At 44.4% G+C, this 18305-nt stretch overlaps 1 protein-coding gene across 2 annotated transcripts in view; it reads right to left on the reverse strand.

Annotated features, from left to right (window-relative positions):
• Positions 1 to 18305, reverse strand: part of LOC110502951 (protein tweety homolog 2-like) — a 121615-nt gene that overhangs the window by 76017 nt on the left and 27293 nt on the right. For both annotated transcript variants that reach the window (XM_036960751.2, XM_036960750.2), the window contains exon 2: positions 5005 to 5180. In XM_036960751.2, coding sequence (XP_036816646.2) covers positions 5005 to 5180 — 176 coding nt within the window. The remainder of the gene's footprint in view (positions 1 to 5004; positions 5181 to 18305) is intronic.

Raw genomic sequence — 18305 nt, forward strand, 5'->3', positions numbered from 1 at the left:
TGGGACCACGCAGCCGTCATACCGCTCAGGAAGGAGACGCGTTCTGTCTCCTAGAGATGAACGTACTTTGGTGCGAAAAGTGCAAATCAATCCCAGAACAGCAGCAAAGGACCTTGTGAAGATGCTGGAGGAAACGGGTACAAAAGTATCTATATCCACAGCAAAACGAGTCCTATATTGACATAATCTGAAAGGGCGCTCAGCAAGGAAGAAGCCACTGCTCCAAAACCTCCATAAAAAAGCCACACTACGGTTTGCAACTGCACATGGGGACAAAGATCGTGCTTTTTGGAGAAATGTCCTCTGGTCTGATAAAACAAAAATAGAACTGTTTGGCCATAAAGACCATCGTTATGTTTGGAGGAAAAAGGGGGAGGCTTGCAAGCCGAAGAACACCATCCCAACCGCAAAGCACGGGGGTGGCAGCATCATGTTGTGGTGGTGCTTTGCTGCAGGAGTGACTGGTGCACTTCACAAATAGATGGCATCATTAGGAGGGAAAATTATGTGGATGTTATGAAGCAACATCTCAAGACATCAGTCAGGAAGTTAAAGCTTGGTCGCAAATGGGTCTTCCAAATGAACAATGACCCCAAGCATACTTCCAAAGTTGTGGCAAAATGGCTTAATTTTAAGGACAACAAAGTCAAGGTATTGGAGTGGCCATCACAAAGCCCTGTGGTCTGGAATTGTGAAAAACTGAGTTTAAATGTATTTGGCTAAGGTGTAAGTAAACTTCCGACTTCAACTGTATCTATCTGCCACCACTACAGTTTCAAAACAAAAGGAGCATCAATGAGTCTTTCTAAAGACAGATGCATCTAAAAGAGATACATCTCATTTCACACATTGAAGGAGACAGCTGTGTAGCAGCGTTCACATCTCCACAACCCAGGACCTGGCCACTGTAATAACATTACAAAAGACTCCATCCATCGACAGCACAGCCAGGCTGAACGGAGGCGGTCCACAACCCGGAAACTCCACAATAAATATCACATTATACTAGCTGCTAGGAGACTTAATTAGTACAACAACAGATGGCTCAATTGCTGTTTGGGACGCACACGTTTTTGTCTCATTTGGGAAGAAATGCTCAGCGAATCAGAGAGGAGGATGCAGAACAAAAAAAACACCCTTGTGTAATACGTTTAAGCGGACGATATTATAAAGAAGACTAACTGAAGTCAAATTTCCTTTCGTGGAGTTCAGAAAAAGTCGGCATGTCTTCATTGATATCTGTTGTGACAGTCTTTTTGATGTTGAAAAGGAGAACGTAATAAGTCTTCTGAGCAAAACCAACATATTCAGCCGTTTGGGTAAAAATGATTCCTTTGGGACAACACTGTTGGGACTCAAGAGTTTAAAGGCACTTATCCAACCTTGTGCAGGCCAGGGGTTATGGCTTTCATGAACCTCCCAAAATAATTCCACTTCATAAATTGTTAAAACGAGTGGCAGTTGTACAGTTGACCCACTCTCCATTTCCACTCTTAAATAATATAGTCAAACTTAATGAACATTTAAGTGTCTTTTAACTCAGTCTTCTGACTAAAGTACAGTTGATGAGACACAGCTGGATATCTGAGCAGAGAGAAAACACTGACAATGTGGCTGACAAGACACTTAAACATGTACAATTAGGGTATAACTAACTGTTAGGGTATAACTCCTTGACTCAAGGAGATTCATTATTGTGCCGGTGTCTCTGTGCAATCGCCTACAGCAGAGAACTAAAAGGGTTAAGTAATGGCTCTATTTATTTTACATTTTTTGGGGCGAAGATCAGATTTAATATTCCAGATTGTGGCTTCCATCAATGCAATTGTCTGCATCATTTCCAATCCCCCCATGTATTGTTTTGTATACAGTACCAGTAAAAAGTTACACACCATGAAATAACACCTATGGAATCACGTAGTAACCAAAAGAAGTGTTCAACAAATCAAAATATATCTGGATTTGTTTAACACTTTTTTGGTTACTACATGATTCCATATGTGTTATTTATAGTTTTGATGTCTTCACTATTATTCTACAATGTAGAAAATAGTAAAAATAAAGATAAACCCTGGAATGAGTAGGTGAGTCCAAACTTTTGACTGGTACTGTAGATTAATGAGCCAGATGTGTTTAAGGTCCAGTAGCATATTTAAAATGATACACCTTCCTTGCTGATCTGTTTGAACAGATTGCACATTGGGATCAAAATGATTGTTCATTAATATCATCACCCCTTTTGAGTTTCTTGCCCATGGGAATAGTATATTTCCTGTAAACAATAGATATTATATTCCTTCTTTTTTAGCCAGGTAAAGACTGATCCTCTTTTCTTATTATCTGATAAGCCATTACAATTATAACTAGCTATACTTATTTCACCACTTACCAAAATGAGATACAAGGTTTGATTATACTTACCACAATATATGTTTGTAAACTTACCATTAAGAAGTATCATGATAAGTGAGTGTCCATATAGCTGTATCATAAGGGGGGGGGGGGGGCAATACAACTAGTCTGGGTAGCCATTTGATTAGCTGTTCAGGACTCTTATGGCTTGGGGGTAGAAGCTGTTTAGAAGCCTCTTGGACCTAGACTTTGCACTCCTTTACCGCTTGCTGTGCGGTAGCAGAGAGAACAGTCTATGTCTAGGGTGGCTGGAGTCTTTGACAATTTTTAGGGACTTCCTCTGACACCCTGGTATAGAGGTCCTGGATGGCAGGAAGCTTGGCCCCCGGTGATGTACTGGGCCATACGCACTACCCTCTGTAGTGCCTTGCAGTCGGAGGCCGAGCAGTCGCCATACCAGGCAGTGAAGCAACCAGTCAGGATGCTCTCGATGGTGCAGCTGTAGAACCTTTTGAGGATCTGAGGACCCATGCCAAATCTTTCCCAGTCTCCTGAGGGGGAATAGGTTTTGTCATGCCCACTTCACGACTGTCTTGGTGTGCTTGGACCATGTTAGTTTGTTGGTGATGTGGACACCAAGGAACTTAAAGCACTCAACCTGCTCCACTACAGCCCCGTTGATGAGAATGGGGGCGTGCTCAGTCCTCTGTAGCTGCAACTAAGTAAACTTCCAATTACCCTCCAATATCCCACCAGCTAAAACCTACCCTCATCCCAAGTTGCATTGTTGTCCCAGTGACTGGTCAACCATCCCTGTAAACATGGATCCTAGGGCCTTTAAGAGATAGGGTCCATCCTTTACGAAGAGCACATGGATTTGAGGGCCTTTAAGAGAGGGGCCGATCCTTTAAAAAAAAACACATGGCGACACCTACAGTAATGTCTCTTTTGCGAAACAGCGATCCCACTACTGCACTTAACCCTACAACGAGGAGGATGGCAGACATGTGTGTGTGATGGCTGACGAGAGGGAATGCCAGTGGCCAGCATAACTCAATAAGAGCAGAGCACTGGGTTGAGATGATGACTGTCACAAGATGAAGGACACAAGTTTGCACTCCTCCAAATAGATTAAATTAGGGCACTTTGTGTGGACGACCATCTCGGCTGAATCCCAAATGACACCTTATTCCCTACATAATGCACTACTTTTGACCAGAGCCCTATAAATCCCAGTCAAAAGTAGTGTTCTAAATAGGGAATAGGGTGCCAATGGTGCCATTTGGGACATCTTATCAGTACAGATCAAATGATGTAACGCACAATGCCAAGGGATTCCCCGCAGGCCCTATTGGCTGACAAATTCTATTAGATGATTAATGTCTGTCAAGTTTTACCACAAAGAGAGAGTGAAGTAGTAAAAAACAACAGCTTTCCTTTGAAGTAAATTTGAGTTTGGCTCCTTTGATCAAAGGGTATTCACTCAGCTAATGTCATTTGAACTTTTCTTGATATATAATAACATCAATTAATGATGAGGGGAAACAAAGGGGGTAAACAGCACAGTTGTGAGGTTTACTTTCTTCTTTCTTGTCTTTTACTAAACATTTGGAGTGCTGCGGCCGCCTACTGCAATTATGCCTGTGGAGATCAGGACTATGAGCCAGCGTCCTAGTCCCAGAAAGAGACATGAGGACTATGAGCCAGCGTCCTAGTCCCAGAAAGAGACATGAGGACTATGAGCCAGCGTCCTAGTCCCAGAAAGAGACATAAGGACTATGAGCCAGCGTCCTAGTCCCAGAAAGAGACATAAGGACTATGAGCCAGCGTCCTAGTCCCAGAAAGAGACATAAGGACTATGAGCCAGCGTCCTAGTCCCAGAAAGAGACATGAGGACTATGAGCCAGCGTCCTAGTCCCAGAAAGAGACATGAGGACTATGAGCCAGCGTCCTAGTCCCAGAAAGAGACATGAGGACTATGAGCCAGCGTCCTAGTCCCAGAAAGAGACATGAGGACTATGAGCCAGCGTCCTAGTCCCAGAAAGAGACATGAGGACTATGAGCCAGCGTCCTAGTCCCAGAAAGAGACATGAGGACTATGAGCCAGCGTCCTAGTCCCAGAAAGAGACATGAGGACTATGAGCCAGCGTCCTAGTCCCAGAAAGAGACATGAGGACTATGAGCCAGCGTCCTAGTCCCAGAAAGAGACATGAGGACTATGAGCCAGCGCCCTAGTCCCAGAAAGAGACATGAGGACTATGAGCCAGCGTCCTAGTCCCAGAAAGAGACATGAGGACTATGAGCCAGCGTCCTAGTCCCAGAAAGAGACATGAGGACTATGAGCCAGCGTCCTAGTCCCAGAAAGAGACATGAGGACTATGAGCCAGCGTCCTAGTCCCAGAAAGAGACATGAGGACTATGAGCCAGCGCCCTAGTCCCAGAAAGAGACATGAGGACTATGAGCCAGCGTCCTAGTCCCAGAAAGAGACATGAGGACTATGAGCCAGCGTCCTAGTCCCAGAAAGAGACATGAGGACTATGAGCCAGCGTCCTAGTCCCAGAAAGAGACATGAGGACTATGAGCCAGCGTCCTAGTCCCAGAACAGAGAGAAGAGACTGTAAACACACAGTAGGTTAGTAATTGTTCCTCACCAGCTGAGGAGTCCAGCGGTGACGGCGGACCAGGTGACACAGCAGGAGTTGGGGCTCTTGCTCTCCTCCTCCTCGTCGTCTTTCCGACAGCAGCACAGGCAGCTCAGGTAAATGGCCAGGCAGAGCAGGTTCAGGCCCAGCCCTGCAGCCACCATACAGGCCAGGAAGATTAATGACTACAGGGAGAGATGGAGAGAGAGAGCGATGGAGAGAGGGGGATATGGAGAGAGGGGGATATGGAGAGAGGGGGATATGGAGAGAGAGTATCAGGTGTATCCATCCTAGAGGGGGAGCTCAATCATTTCCAGACCCAGGGACACATACTAGCCTGTGGTGACCTAAATGCCAGAACTGGACAGGAACCCAACATTCTCAGCACAAAGGGGGACAAACGCCTACCTGGAGGTGACAACATTCCCTCCCAAATATGCCCCCCTACACACAACTATGACAAACTACGACAGAACTGTTCCTGCAGTTCTGTCGCACACTGGGTCTGTACAGTGCTTTGTGCAAGGTTGGGGATTAACGGATTACATGTAATTACAGTTACCAATAATACATCGGTAACTGTAATCTGTTACGTTACCAGCAAAAATATTGTAATCATATTACAGATACTTTTGAAAAACTACTTCGTGGATTACTTTTAAATTCAGGACATATACAAATATGTATTAAATAATCATATATATATATATATATATATATATATATATATATACACACATACACATACACACATACATACATACACACACATATATATTTATATATATATCACACACACACACACATATATATACAGTGCCTTGCGAAAGTATTCGGCCCCCTTGAACTTTGAGACCTTTTGCCACATTTCAGGTTTCAAACATAAAGATATAAAACTGTATTTTTTTGTGAAGAATCAACAACAAGTGGGACACAATCATGAAGTGGAATGACATTTATTGGATATTTCAAACTTTTTTAACAAACTTTTTTAACAAATCAAAATCTGAAAAATTGGGCGTGCAAAATTACTCAGCCCCCTTAAGTTAATACTTTGTAGCGCCACCTTTTGCTGCGATTACAGCTGTAAGTCGCTTGGGGTATGTCTCTATCAGTTTTGCACATCGAGAGACTGACTTTTTTTCCCATTCCTCCTTGCAAAACAGCTCGAGCTCAGTGAGTTTGGATGGAGAGCATTTGTGAACAGCAGTTTTCAGTTCTTTCCACAGATTCTCGATTGGATTCAGGTCTGGACTTTGACTTGGCCATTCTAACACCTGGATATGTTTATTTTTTAACCATTCCATTGTAGATTTTGCTTTATGTTTTGGATCATTGTCTTGTTGGAAGACAAATATCCGTCCCAGTCTCAGGTCTTTTGCAGACTCCATCAGGTTTTCTTCCAGAATGGTCCTGTATTTGGCTCCACCCATCTTCCCATCAATTTTAACCATCTTCCCTGTCCCTGCTGAAGAAAAGCAGGCCCAAACCATGATGCTGCCACCACCATGTTTGACAGTGGGGATGGTGTGTTCAGATGTGTTGCTTTTACGCCAAACATAACGTTTTGCATTGTTGCCAAAAAGTTCAATTTTGGTTTCATCTGACCAGAGCACCTTCTTCCACATGTTTGGTGTGTCTCCCAGGTGGCTTGTGGCAAACTTTAAACAACACTTTTTATGGATATCTTTAAGAAATGGCTTTCTTCTTGCCACTCTTCCATAAAGGCCAGATTTGTGCAATATACGACTGATTGTTGTCCTATGGACAGAGTCTCCCACCTCAGCTGTAGATCTCTGCAGTTCATCCAGAGTGATCATGGGCCTCTTGGCTGCATCTCTGATCAGTCTTCTCCTTGTATGAGCTGAAAGTTTAGAGGGACGGTCAGGTCTTGGTAGATTTGCAGTGGTCTGATACTCCTTCCATTTCAATATTATCGCTTGCACAGTGCTCCTTGGGATGTTTAAAGCTTGGGAAATCTTTTTGTATCCAAATCCGGCTTTAAACTTCTTCACAACAGTATCTCGGACCTGCCTGGTGTGTTCCTTGTTCTTCATGATGCTCTCTGCACTTTTGACGGACCTCTGAGACTATCACAGTGCAGGTACATTTATACGGAGACTTGATTACACACAGGTGGATTGTATTTATCATCATTAGTCATTTAGGTCAACATTGGATCATTCAGAGATCCTCACTGAACTTCTGGAGAGAGTTTGCTGCACTGAAAGTAAAGGGGCTGAATAATTTTGCACACCCAATTTTTCAGTTTTTTTGTTAAAAAAGTTTGTTAAAAAAGTTTGAAATATCCAATAAATGTCGTTCCACTTCATGATTGTGTCCCACTTGTTGTTGATTCTTCACAAAAAAATACAGTTTTATATATTTATGTTTGAAGCCTGAAATGTGGCAAAAGGTCGCAAAGTTCAAGGGGGCCGAATACTTTCGCAAGGCACTGTATATATATATATATCCATTGATTATTGAAGATTATAAACTTGTTGGTTCGAGCCCTGAATGCTGATTGGCTGACAGCCATGGTAAATCAGACCGTATACCATGGGTATGACAAAACATTTATTTTTACTGCTCTAATTATGTTGGTAGCCAGCAATAAGGAACATCTGGGAATAGTGACATATGGCCAATATACCATAGCTAAGGGCTGTACGCAGGCACCCCTCATTGTGTTATGCATAATTACAGCCCTTAGCTGTGGTATATTGGCCATATACTACACCGCCTCATACACTATTACTTAAATATAACTTATAAATGCCTCATGAGCTTAGTTCAACTGCCACACTCCAAGAGAACCCAAAATATAAGCCACTTTTCAGTAGTGCTCAAAGCATGCCATTCCATGAGCGCTGCATTTCTTTTCAACTCATATTAATGGGCCAAATCAGTCATCCATGACAACAAAATCATAAACAGAGTAGGGCTGGCTAATAAATCCTTAGTTTTGGGTTATGCTCGGGTAAAACAATTTGCCTAATCTATACTTCCATATTTCCAAGTCCTATTCTTTTAGATCAAGGGGTATAACATTTATTGGAATGACTGGAATTCTGATAGACTTTGGTTTTTAATGTAAAGATATAATTTAATCATATTATATGTAGTAGAAAGTGATCGGTTAGAAGAAGCTTACTTAACCAACCCATAAAGTAAAATGTAACATCCATATATGGCCAGCTATGTAAACTTTAACATTGATTTATCCTGTAATGGATGTCATTCAATTGGTAACAGACATTTTTCTTTTCATCTAATGCCTCTTAAATTAAGGGGAAAGTCATCTACAAATCACTGAATCTAAATCAGATTAAGTTACTGAGTTTGGGTAATCCAAAAATTACATTACTGATAAAAAAATTTGGACATGTTACTAGTAACGGATTACATATAGAAAGTAACCTACCCAACCCTGGCTTTGAGGGACTCTTACGGTAGGTACACCGACAGCTCATCCCTTGGCAGTAGTGCTGTAGATGACTTTATCACTGACCTCAACCCAGAGTCTCTCAGAGCGTTCACAGTCAGCCCACTGACACCTCTATCAGATCACAGCAAAATAACATCACTAAGAAAAAAATAAAACAGCTCAATGTGATTAAAGAATCCATAGAATCAAATCACTTCTGTGAAACAAACATGAAGAGCTACCTATCCAAAATGGAGATGGATAAACCACTTTTGAAATATGTTCGGCTCTATAACAAAGAGCACCAGCAAAAACATCTACATGATCAACTACAAATGTTAGAGTCGCTATTAAAGTTTACCAGAACCCACTGGATTCTCCAATTACACTGAAAATATAAACCCTCCAACCTAAATGGTATTGTATCCTAAATGAAATGATGAAACATACAGACCACACACTCCAATTTGATATACTTAAAGGTCATCCTCAGCTCTGGCATCCTCCCCATATTTGGAAAGAAGGACTGATCACCCAAATACACAAACGTGGAGACAATAACCCCAATAATTAGTGGAATCTGCGTTAAGAGCAATCTCTGAAAAACCCACTACAGCACAATCAAAATAAATACAATTTGATTTGTCATCGAATGCAGTGAAATGCTTACTTACAAGCCCTTAACCAACAGTGCAGTTAAGAAAAATATGTTTACATTTTTTTTTAAATAGCTAAGTAAAAAAATAATATGTACAAATGATTAAACCGCAGCAGTAAAATAACAATAGCGAGGCTATATACAGGGGGTACCCGTACAGAGTGAATGTCGAGGTAATTGAGGTAGTATGTACATATAGGTAGATAATGCATAGAAATAAAACAGAGAGGAGCAGCAGGGTAAAAGAGGGTGGGTGGGGGCAATGCAAATAGTCTGGGTAGCCATTTGATTAGCTGCTGAGGAGTCTATAGCTTGGGGTAGAAGCTGTTAGGAAGCCTTTTGGATCTAGACTTGGCACTCCGGTACCGCTTGCCGTGCGGTAGAAGAGAGAACAGTCTATGACTAGTGTGGCTGGAGTCTTTGACAATTTTTAGGGCCTTCCTCTGACACCGCCTGATATAGAGGTCCTGGATGGCAGGAAGCTGGGCCCCTGTGATGTACTGGGCAGTACTCACTACCCTCTGTACTGCCTTGCGGTCGGAGGCTGAGCAGTGCCAAATCTTTTCAGTCTCTTAGGGGGAATAGGCTTTGTCGTTCCCTCTTCACAACTGTCACAACTGGTGTGTTTGGACCATGATAGTTTGTTGTTGATGTGGACACCAAGGAACTTGAAGCTCTCAACCTGCTCGACTACAGCCCCGTTGATGAGAATGGGGGTGTGCTTGGTCCTCCTTTTCCTGTAGTCCACAATCATCTGCTTGGTCTTGATCACGATGAGGGAAAAGTTGTTGTCCTGTCACCACACGGCCAGGTCTCTGACCTCCTCCCTATAGGCGGTCTCATCGTTGTCGGTTTAGACTCAGGGTCCTTAGCTTAGTGATGAGCTTTGAGGGCACTATGGTGTGAAACGCTGAGGTGTAGTCAATGAATAGCATTCTCACATAGATGTTCCTTTTGTCCAGGTGGGAAAGGGCAGTGCAGAGTGCAATAGAGATTGCATCATCTGTGGATCCATTGGGGCAGTATGCATATTGAGTGGGTCTGGGGTTTCTGGGATAATGGTGTTGATGTGGGCCATGATCAGGCTTTCGAAGCACTTCATGACTACAGAAGTAAGTGCTATGGGTAGCTTTGTTTTACCCCCAAGCCATAAGACTCCTGAACAGGTAATCAAAAGGCTACTCTGACTATTTGCATTGTGTGCCCCCCAAACACCTCTTTTTATGCTGCTGCTACTCTCTGTTTATCATATATGCATAGTCACTTTAACAATACATTCATGTACATACTTCCTCAATTGGGCCGACCAACAAGTGCTCCCGCACATTGGCTAACCGGGCAATCTGCAATGTGTCCCACCACCCACCAACCACTCTTTTTACACTTCTGCTACTCTCTGTTCATCATACATGCATAGTCACTTTAACCATATCTACATGTACATACTACCTCAATCAGCCTGACTAACCAGTGTCTGTATGTAGCCTCGCTACTTTTATAGCCTCGCTACTGTATATAGCCGGTCTTTTTGTGTTGTTTTATTTCTTTACCTACCTATTGTTCACCTAATACCTTTTTTGCACTATTGGTTAGGGCCTGTAAGTAAGCATTTCACTGTAAGGTCTACCTACACCTGTTGTATTCAGCGCACGTGACAAATACACTTGGAATTAATCATTTAGGCAGGTTACCTTAGTGTTCTTGGGCACAAGGACTATGGTGGTCTGCTTGAAACATGTTAGTATTTTAGGCTCAGTCAGGGACAGGTTGAAAATGTCAGTGAAGACACTTGCCAGTTGGTCAGCGCATTCCTGGTAATCCATCTGGCCCTGCGGCCTTGTGAATGTTGACCTGTTTAAAGGTCTTACTCACATCGGCTACGGAGAGTGTGATCACACAGTCGTCCGGAACAGTTGATGCTCTCACGCATGTTTCAGTGTTACTTTCCTCAAAGCAAGCATATAAGTAATTTAGCATTTTAGCTCATCTGGTAGGCTCGTGTCACTGGGCAGCTCGCGGCTGTTCTTCCCTTTGTAGTCTGTAATAGTTTTCAACCCTGCCACATTCGAGCGTCGGGGCCGGTGTAGTACGATTTAATCTTAGTCCTGTATTGACGATTTGCCTGCTTGATGGTTCGTCGGAGCGCATAGCTGGATTTCTTATAAGCTTTCGGTTCAGAGTCCCATTCCTTGAAAGCGGCAGCTCTAACCTTTAGCTCAGTGCGGATGTTGCCTGCAATACATGGCTTCTGGTTGGGGTATGTACGAACGGTCACTGTGGGGACGATGTCATCAATGCACTTATTGATGAAGCCAGTGAGTGATGTGGTGTACTCCTCAATGCCATCGGAAGAATCCCGGAACATATTCCAGTCTGTGCTAGCAAAACAGTCCTGTAGTTTAGCATCTGCTACATCTGACCACTTTTTTATTGACCGAGTCACTGGTGCTTCCTGCTTTAGGTTTTACTTGTAAGCAGGAATCAGGAGGATAGAATTATGGTCAGATTTGCCAAATGGAGGGTGAGGGAGAGCTTTGTACGCATCTCTGTGTGTGGAGTAATGGGTGAATTCTTTTCCTCTGGTTGCAAATTTAACATGCTGGTAGAAATGAGGTAAAACAGATTTAAGTTTTCCTGCATTAAAGACCCCAGCAACTAGGAGCGCCACCTCTGGATGAGTGTTTTCCTGTTTGCTTATGGCCATATATACAGCTCATTTAGTGCGGTCTTAGTGCCAGCATCGGTTAGTGGTGGTAAATAGACAGCTATGAATAATATAGATGAAAACTCTCGTCTTACCAGAGGCAGCTGATCTATCCTGCCAAAAAAGCATAAAACCCGCCAGCTGTATGTTATTCATGTCATCGTTCAGCCACGACTCGGTGAAACATAAGATATTACAGTTCTTAATGTCTCGTTGGTAGGATATACGTGCTCAGAGTTTGTCTATTTGATTATCCAATGATTGTACGTTGGCTAATAGGATCGATAGTAAAGGCAGATTACCAACTCGCTGTCGGATCCTTACGTCCCCGATATCTCCGTCTCTTTCTCCTGTGAATGATGGGGATGAGGGCCTTGTCTGGTGTCTGGAGTAAATCTTTTGCGTCCAACTCGTTAAATAATATGTTTAAATCCAGGACGGGGTGAGTAATCGCTGTCCTGGTATCTAGAAGCTCTTTTCGGTCATAAGAGACGGTGGCAGAAACATTATGTACAAAATGAGTAACAAATAACGCAAAAAAACATACACAATAGCACAATCTGTTAGAGGACCGTTAAACGGAAGCCATCTCTTCCGGCACCATTATTAACAGCAGACTTCAACATTTCCTCAGTGAAAACAATGTCCTGAGCTAATGTCTAATTGGCTTCCTACCAAAACACCATATGACAGACCACATATTACATTATTAAAATCCATGTCTACAAACAACAAGTGTGCAGTTAAAAAAATTTGTAATAAACACAGATTTCTTTCCTCAGGGCCGTGGGGTAAGACAGGGATGCAGCTTGAGCCTCATCCTCTTCAACATGTATATGAATGAATTGTCGAGGGCAATAGAAGTCTGCAACACCCGGCCTCACCCTACTGGACTTGGAAATCAAATGTCTACTGTTTGCTGGTGATCTGGTGCTTCTGACCCCAACCTACAGCAGCACCTAGATCTTCTGCACAGATTCTGTCAGACCTGGGCCCTGACTTTCAATCTCAGTAAGACAAAAAAAATGGTGTTCCAAAAAAGGTCCAGTTCCCAGGACCACGAATACAAATTTTATCTAGACACTGTTGCCCTAGAGCACACAAATAATAATACCTACCTCGGCCTAAACATTAACACCACAGGTAACTTCCACAAGGCTGTGAACGATCTAAGAGACAAGGCAAGAAGGGGCTTCTATGCTATTGAACGGAACATAAAAGTCGACATCCCAATTAGGACCTGGCAAAAAAACGCTTCAATCAGTTACAACCATAGAGGGCTATGTATGGGTTCTGTGAGTGCTGGGGTCCAATCACCAACCAATAATTTACAAAATGGGTTAGGGTTTCTGCATGCAGAATTCTGCAAAATTACACGGTGTATAACAAAAACCCCAAAAGAATGCATGCAGAGCAGAATTAAGACTATACTTGTGATCAAATTCCAGAAAAGAGCTGTTAAATTCTACAACCACCTAAAAGGAAGCAATGCCCACACATTCCACCACAAAGCCCTCACCTACAGAGAAATGAACCTCGAAAAAAAGAGTCCCCTCAGCAAGCTGGTTCTGGGGCTCTGTTCACAAACACAATCAGACCCCACATAGCCCCAGGACAGCAACACAAACAGACCCCACATAGCCCCAGGACAGCAACACAATTACACCCCACATAGCCCCAGGACAGCAACACAATTAGACCCCACATAGCCCCAGGACAGCAACACAAACAGACCCCACATAGCCCCAGGACAGCAACACAAACAGACCCCACATAGCCCCAGGACAGCAACACAAACAGACCCCACATAGCCACAGGACAGCAACACAAACAGACCCCACATAGCCCCAGGACAGCAACACAAACAGACCCCACATAGCCCCAGGACAGCAACACAAACAGACCCCACATAGCCCCAGGACAGCAACACAAACAGACCCCACATAGCCCCAGGACAGCAACACAATTAGACCCCACATAGCCCCAGGACAGCAACACAAACAGACCCCACATAGCCCCAGGACAGCAACACAAACAGACCCCACAAAGCCCCAGGACAGCAACACAAACAGACCCCACATAGCCCCAGGACAGCAACACAATTAGACCCCACATAGCCCCAGGACAGCAACACAAACAGACCCCACATAGCCCCAGGACAGCAACACAAACAGACCCCACATAGCCCCAGGACAGCAACACAAAGACCCCACATAGCCCCAGGACAGCAACACAATTAGACCCCACATAGCCCCAGGACAGCAACACAAACAGACCCCACATAGCCCCAGGACAGCAACACAAACAGACCCCACATAGCCCCAGGACAGCAACACAATTAGACCCCACATAGCCCCAGGACAGCAACACAATTAGACCCAACCAAATTATGAGGAAGCAAAAAGATTACTATTTGACACACTGGAAAGTATCAACCAAAAAAACGGCGCAAATTGGAATGTACCTCTGACCCTAAACAGAGACTACAGTGGCAGAATACCTGAACACTGTGACTACCCAAAATGAAGAAACTCCTTGACAATGTACAGACTATTGAGCGAGGCTACCATAGGCAGACCTGGCTCTCAAGAGAAGACAGGTTAGTGTCCACTGCCCACAAAATGAGGTGGACTTCTTAACCAACTGACAAATGTATGACCATATTAGAGACACATATTTCCCACAGAATTTGAAAACAAATCAAACATTGATAAACTCCCATATCTGCAAAATGCCACAAGGTGCAATCACAGCATCAAGATTTGTGGCCCGCCGCCATGAGAAAATGTCAACCAGCGGAGCACAAACAGCATTGTAAATACCACCTATATTTATCTGTTTATATATCTTCATCTACTATTCATATTACAACCAGAGCTGCTAATAACACTTCAAACATCTAGATCTTTTCAACGTTTTTGAGTGCAATATTTACAGTTAAATTCAAATAGTTTTTGTTGATGTTTTGTGTCTTCTCAATTTTGTTTATTTCACTTGCTTTGGCAATGTAAACACGTTTCCCACGCCAACAAAGCCCAATTAAATTGAATCGAGAGAGAGAGCGGGAGCGAGGGAGATGGAGAGAGACATTTTATATTTAATCTCTTTAGCATTTGTTCGGTTTGCATACTGATACATACGCACATTAACCACACAATAAGATTCTCAGATCCTCTGAGGATCCAGATAAAGATTGAAGCTTTGATGACGACAGTCAGAGTGGGAGGAAAGTAGAGTACCCTGCATAGGATCCTTTTTCTCCTTCAGTTCCATTTAGGCCTCATACTCCTTATTTCTCTCTCCCCCCTCTCCCTCCCTCCCTCCCTCACTCAATCCCTCCCTTCTTCAGAGAGAGGTGAAGGGGCAAGAACGCAGACAGAAACGCCAGACAGAAAGCCCAGACAGAAAGCCCAGACAGAAAGCCCAGACAGAAAGCCCAGACAGAAACACCAGACAGAAAGCCCAGACAGAAACACCAGACAGAAAGCCCAGACAGAAACACCAGACAGAAAGCCCAGACAGAAACACCAGACAGAAAGCCCAGACAGAAACACCAGACAGAAAGCCCAGACAGAAAGCCCAGACAGAAAGCCCAGACAGAAAGTGGGATTTGTTACATATTATTATCCTTGTCTGTCTGTTTACATACTGTGGTGATGTCACCTGTTCTGTAATACCATTGAGGGCATTACAGTTATAGCTGTTCCCCCCCTAATCCTCCACCCCCACCTCCATCTGTTGAGGAGTGAGGGAGGGATGCTTGATGCCTCATTTCCCATTTCACGGCTACATGCCTCTCCTACAGAGAGGGCAAGATAGGGGGAGACGGGGCTCATCTGGTGAAATCAATATTCAGCTATAAAACACAAGCTGTCCCCAATTCCCCATGTAGTATGCTATTTTAGACAAGGGCCCTGTAGTGCCCTATATGGTGCATTTGTGATGCAGCCATACAGGAAGTGTCCAGATGGGGTCAGGTTAATCCAAACACAACAGGATGGAGGGTTAGGAACCCCATCACCACCATCGCCCCTCTTCTTACCCCTGTGTCCTACCACCCACCCATCCCCGTACAACATGTTTGATGAAATGGTATGTAGAGAGAAACAGTATGTTACCTGTAGTAGGGGTTTATTGGTGTGTGTGTGTGTGTGTGTACAGAGGTGTATTCAGACAGGCAGACAGAGATGACCCTGAGTGATATAGAGGGGGAGGGGTAACTATTCTGGTGTGAGAAGTGCTCAAATGGGGAGGGCGGGAGGGGGTGGGATTGTACAGTGTAATTTAGGTGAGGACATTTAATGAGATGGGGGGGTACAGGGGGGGGGGGGGTACAGGGGGGCTGTGAGTGAGTTGATGGGGGAGGGGTGGGAGACAAATACATAATTGCCAGGACTGAGCCCATTTGGCTGGGAGATGGGAGCCGAGAAAGGGGAAACAAGCCCCCCTACCCCCAGCCCCCCTTCCATCGCCATGGCTACGGACAGGTTTGTTGGTTGCCTGCCTAGGCAGGACTGAGGACGAGTGAAAAGGGAATTATCACTCCCAGCCTTATTTGAATTAAGCAGCATGAGACAGGCAGCCCTGCTGAAAGGGAACACACTGCATCTTGGGGAGAGACGGGGAAGGAAGGCCTATGTGGTGGAGGAGAGAAAAGAGAGAGAGAAAATGGAACACAGTGAGGAGAGGGCTAAGAGGCATTCAGTTAATAAACTAACATTATGGAGAGCTGGATAGTTGATTCAGTGTCTGCATTCTCCACTCTTTCTCACTCTCCCTTTCTGCTCACTTTTCTCTCATGTAAAAGAGTGAATAATGGATCACCCGAGTCGGTGAGCTGGGACACACACAGACACACACACACAGACACACACACACAGACACACACACACAGGGAGAGAGAAGAAACCATCACAAACCACCACAGAGGCATCAGAGTAAAACATCATTTTAAAGTGAATAGCTTGATAATTCTCCCTGAAAACACAATGCCAGAAACACACACCACTATTCATACAAGGATACAATTTCAGACTAATAAAATAATTTCACTCCAATGTGCTACGTTTCATCCATCATCAGTAACTTGTTTTACTATAGAAATAAAAAGGTCAGCGTCAATAGGTTTCCTTTACACAGCAACGCCCTCCAGAGAGAGAGAGAGAGAGAGAAGAGGGGGCAGGAGAGGGAGGGAGGAAGAGAGGGGGGGGGGGGGGGGCAGGAGTGAGGTGTGATGAGGATATGGGAGAACAAAAAAGGTGCTGCAGCCACAGCAATGGCGAGCGTAACTAACAGCCCAGTTTCTCAGGACTGTGTCGTTGTGTAGACCCACAATATGGATAACACAGTCCAGTCTCCTTTCATTCATTCCTGTCGGGTTAACTGACTTCATGTCTAGAGCAATGTTAAGGCGGCAGCATGCTTCCATGAATAGCCTCCACCATTTATAGGCTGAGGCTGGACGGGAACAGCCGGCACTGAGCTCTCATACACACTGCCCCAAGGGAGCATGGGACTGTTTGGGCAAAAGAGGCAACTAATAACCCTGTGACAAATTCTCCCAAGAGGCAACGGGAGAGTGGTTTACATTACAATCCTGCTCACAGTACACAGCCTTTAGAGGTAGACTGATGATGAATGTGAGAACACAGGCATAGATATGTGACATCAAGCATTATGTTGGGTGGCAGGTAGCCTAGTTGTTAGAGCGTAGGTCCAGTAACAGCCAGTTCTAACAGCCTAGAGCCAGTTCTAACAGCCCAGCCAAGGTCCAGTAACAGCCAGTTCTAACAGCCTAGGTCCAGTCACCGCCAGTTCTAACAGCCTAGAGCCAGTTCTAACAGCCCAGCCTAGGTCCAGTAACAGCCAGTTCTAACAGCCTAGGTCCAGTCACCGCCAGTTCTAACAGCCTAGAGCCAGTTCTAACAGCCTAGCCTAGGTCCAGTAACAGCCAGTTCTAACAGCCCAGCCTAGGTCCAGTAACAGCCAGTTCTAACAGCCTAGGTCCAGTCACAGCCAGTTCTAACAGCCTAGCCTAGGTCCAGTAACAGCCAGTTCTAAAAACCTAGAGCCAGTTCTAACAGCCTAGCCTCTAGGTCCAGTCACAGCCACTTCTAACAGCCTAGCCTGGGTCCAGTAACAGCCAGTGACTAAGGTCCAGTCACAGCCAGTTCTAACAGCCTAGGTCAAGTCACAGCCAGTGACTAAGGTCCAGTCACAGCCAGTTCTAACAGCCTAGGTCAAGTCACAGCCAGTTCTAACAGCCTAGGTCCAGTCACATCCAGTTCTAACAGCCTAGGTCCAGTCACAGCCAGTTCTAACAGCCTCTAGGTCCAGTCACAGCCAGTTCTAACAGCCTAGGTCCAGTCACATCCAGTTCTAACAGCCTAGGTCCAGTCACAGCCAGTTCTAACAGCCTCTAGGTTCAGTCACAGCCAGTTCTAACAGCCTCTAGGTCCAGTCACAGCCAGTTCTAACAGCCTCTAGGTCCAGTCACAGCCAGTTCTAACAGCCTCTAGGTC

Source organism: Oncorhynchus mykiss, chromosome 23 (assembly GCF_057628025.1).
Source record: "Oncorhynchus mykiss isolate SJ-2025 chromosome 23, ASM5762802v1, whole genome shotgun sequence".
Lineage (NCBI taxonomy): Eukaryota > Metazoa > Chordata > Actinopteri > Salmoniformes > Salmonidae > Oncorhynchus > Oncorhynchus mykiss.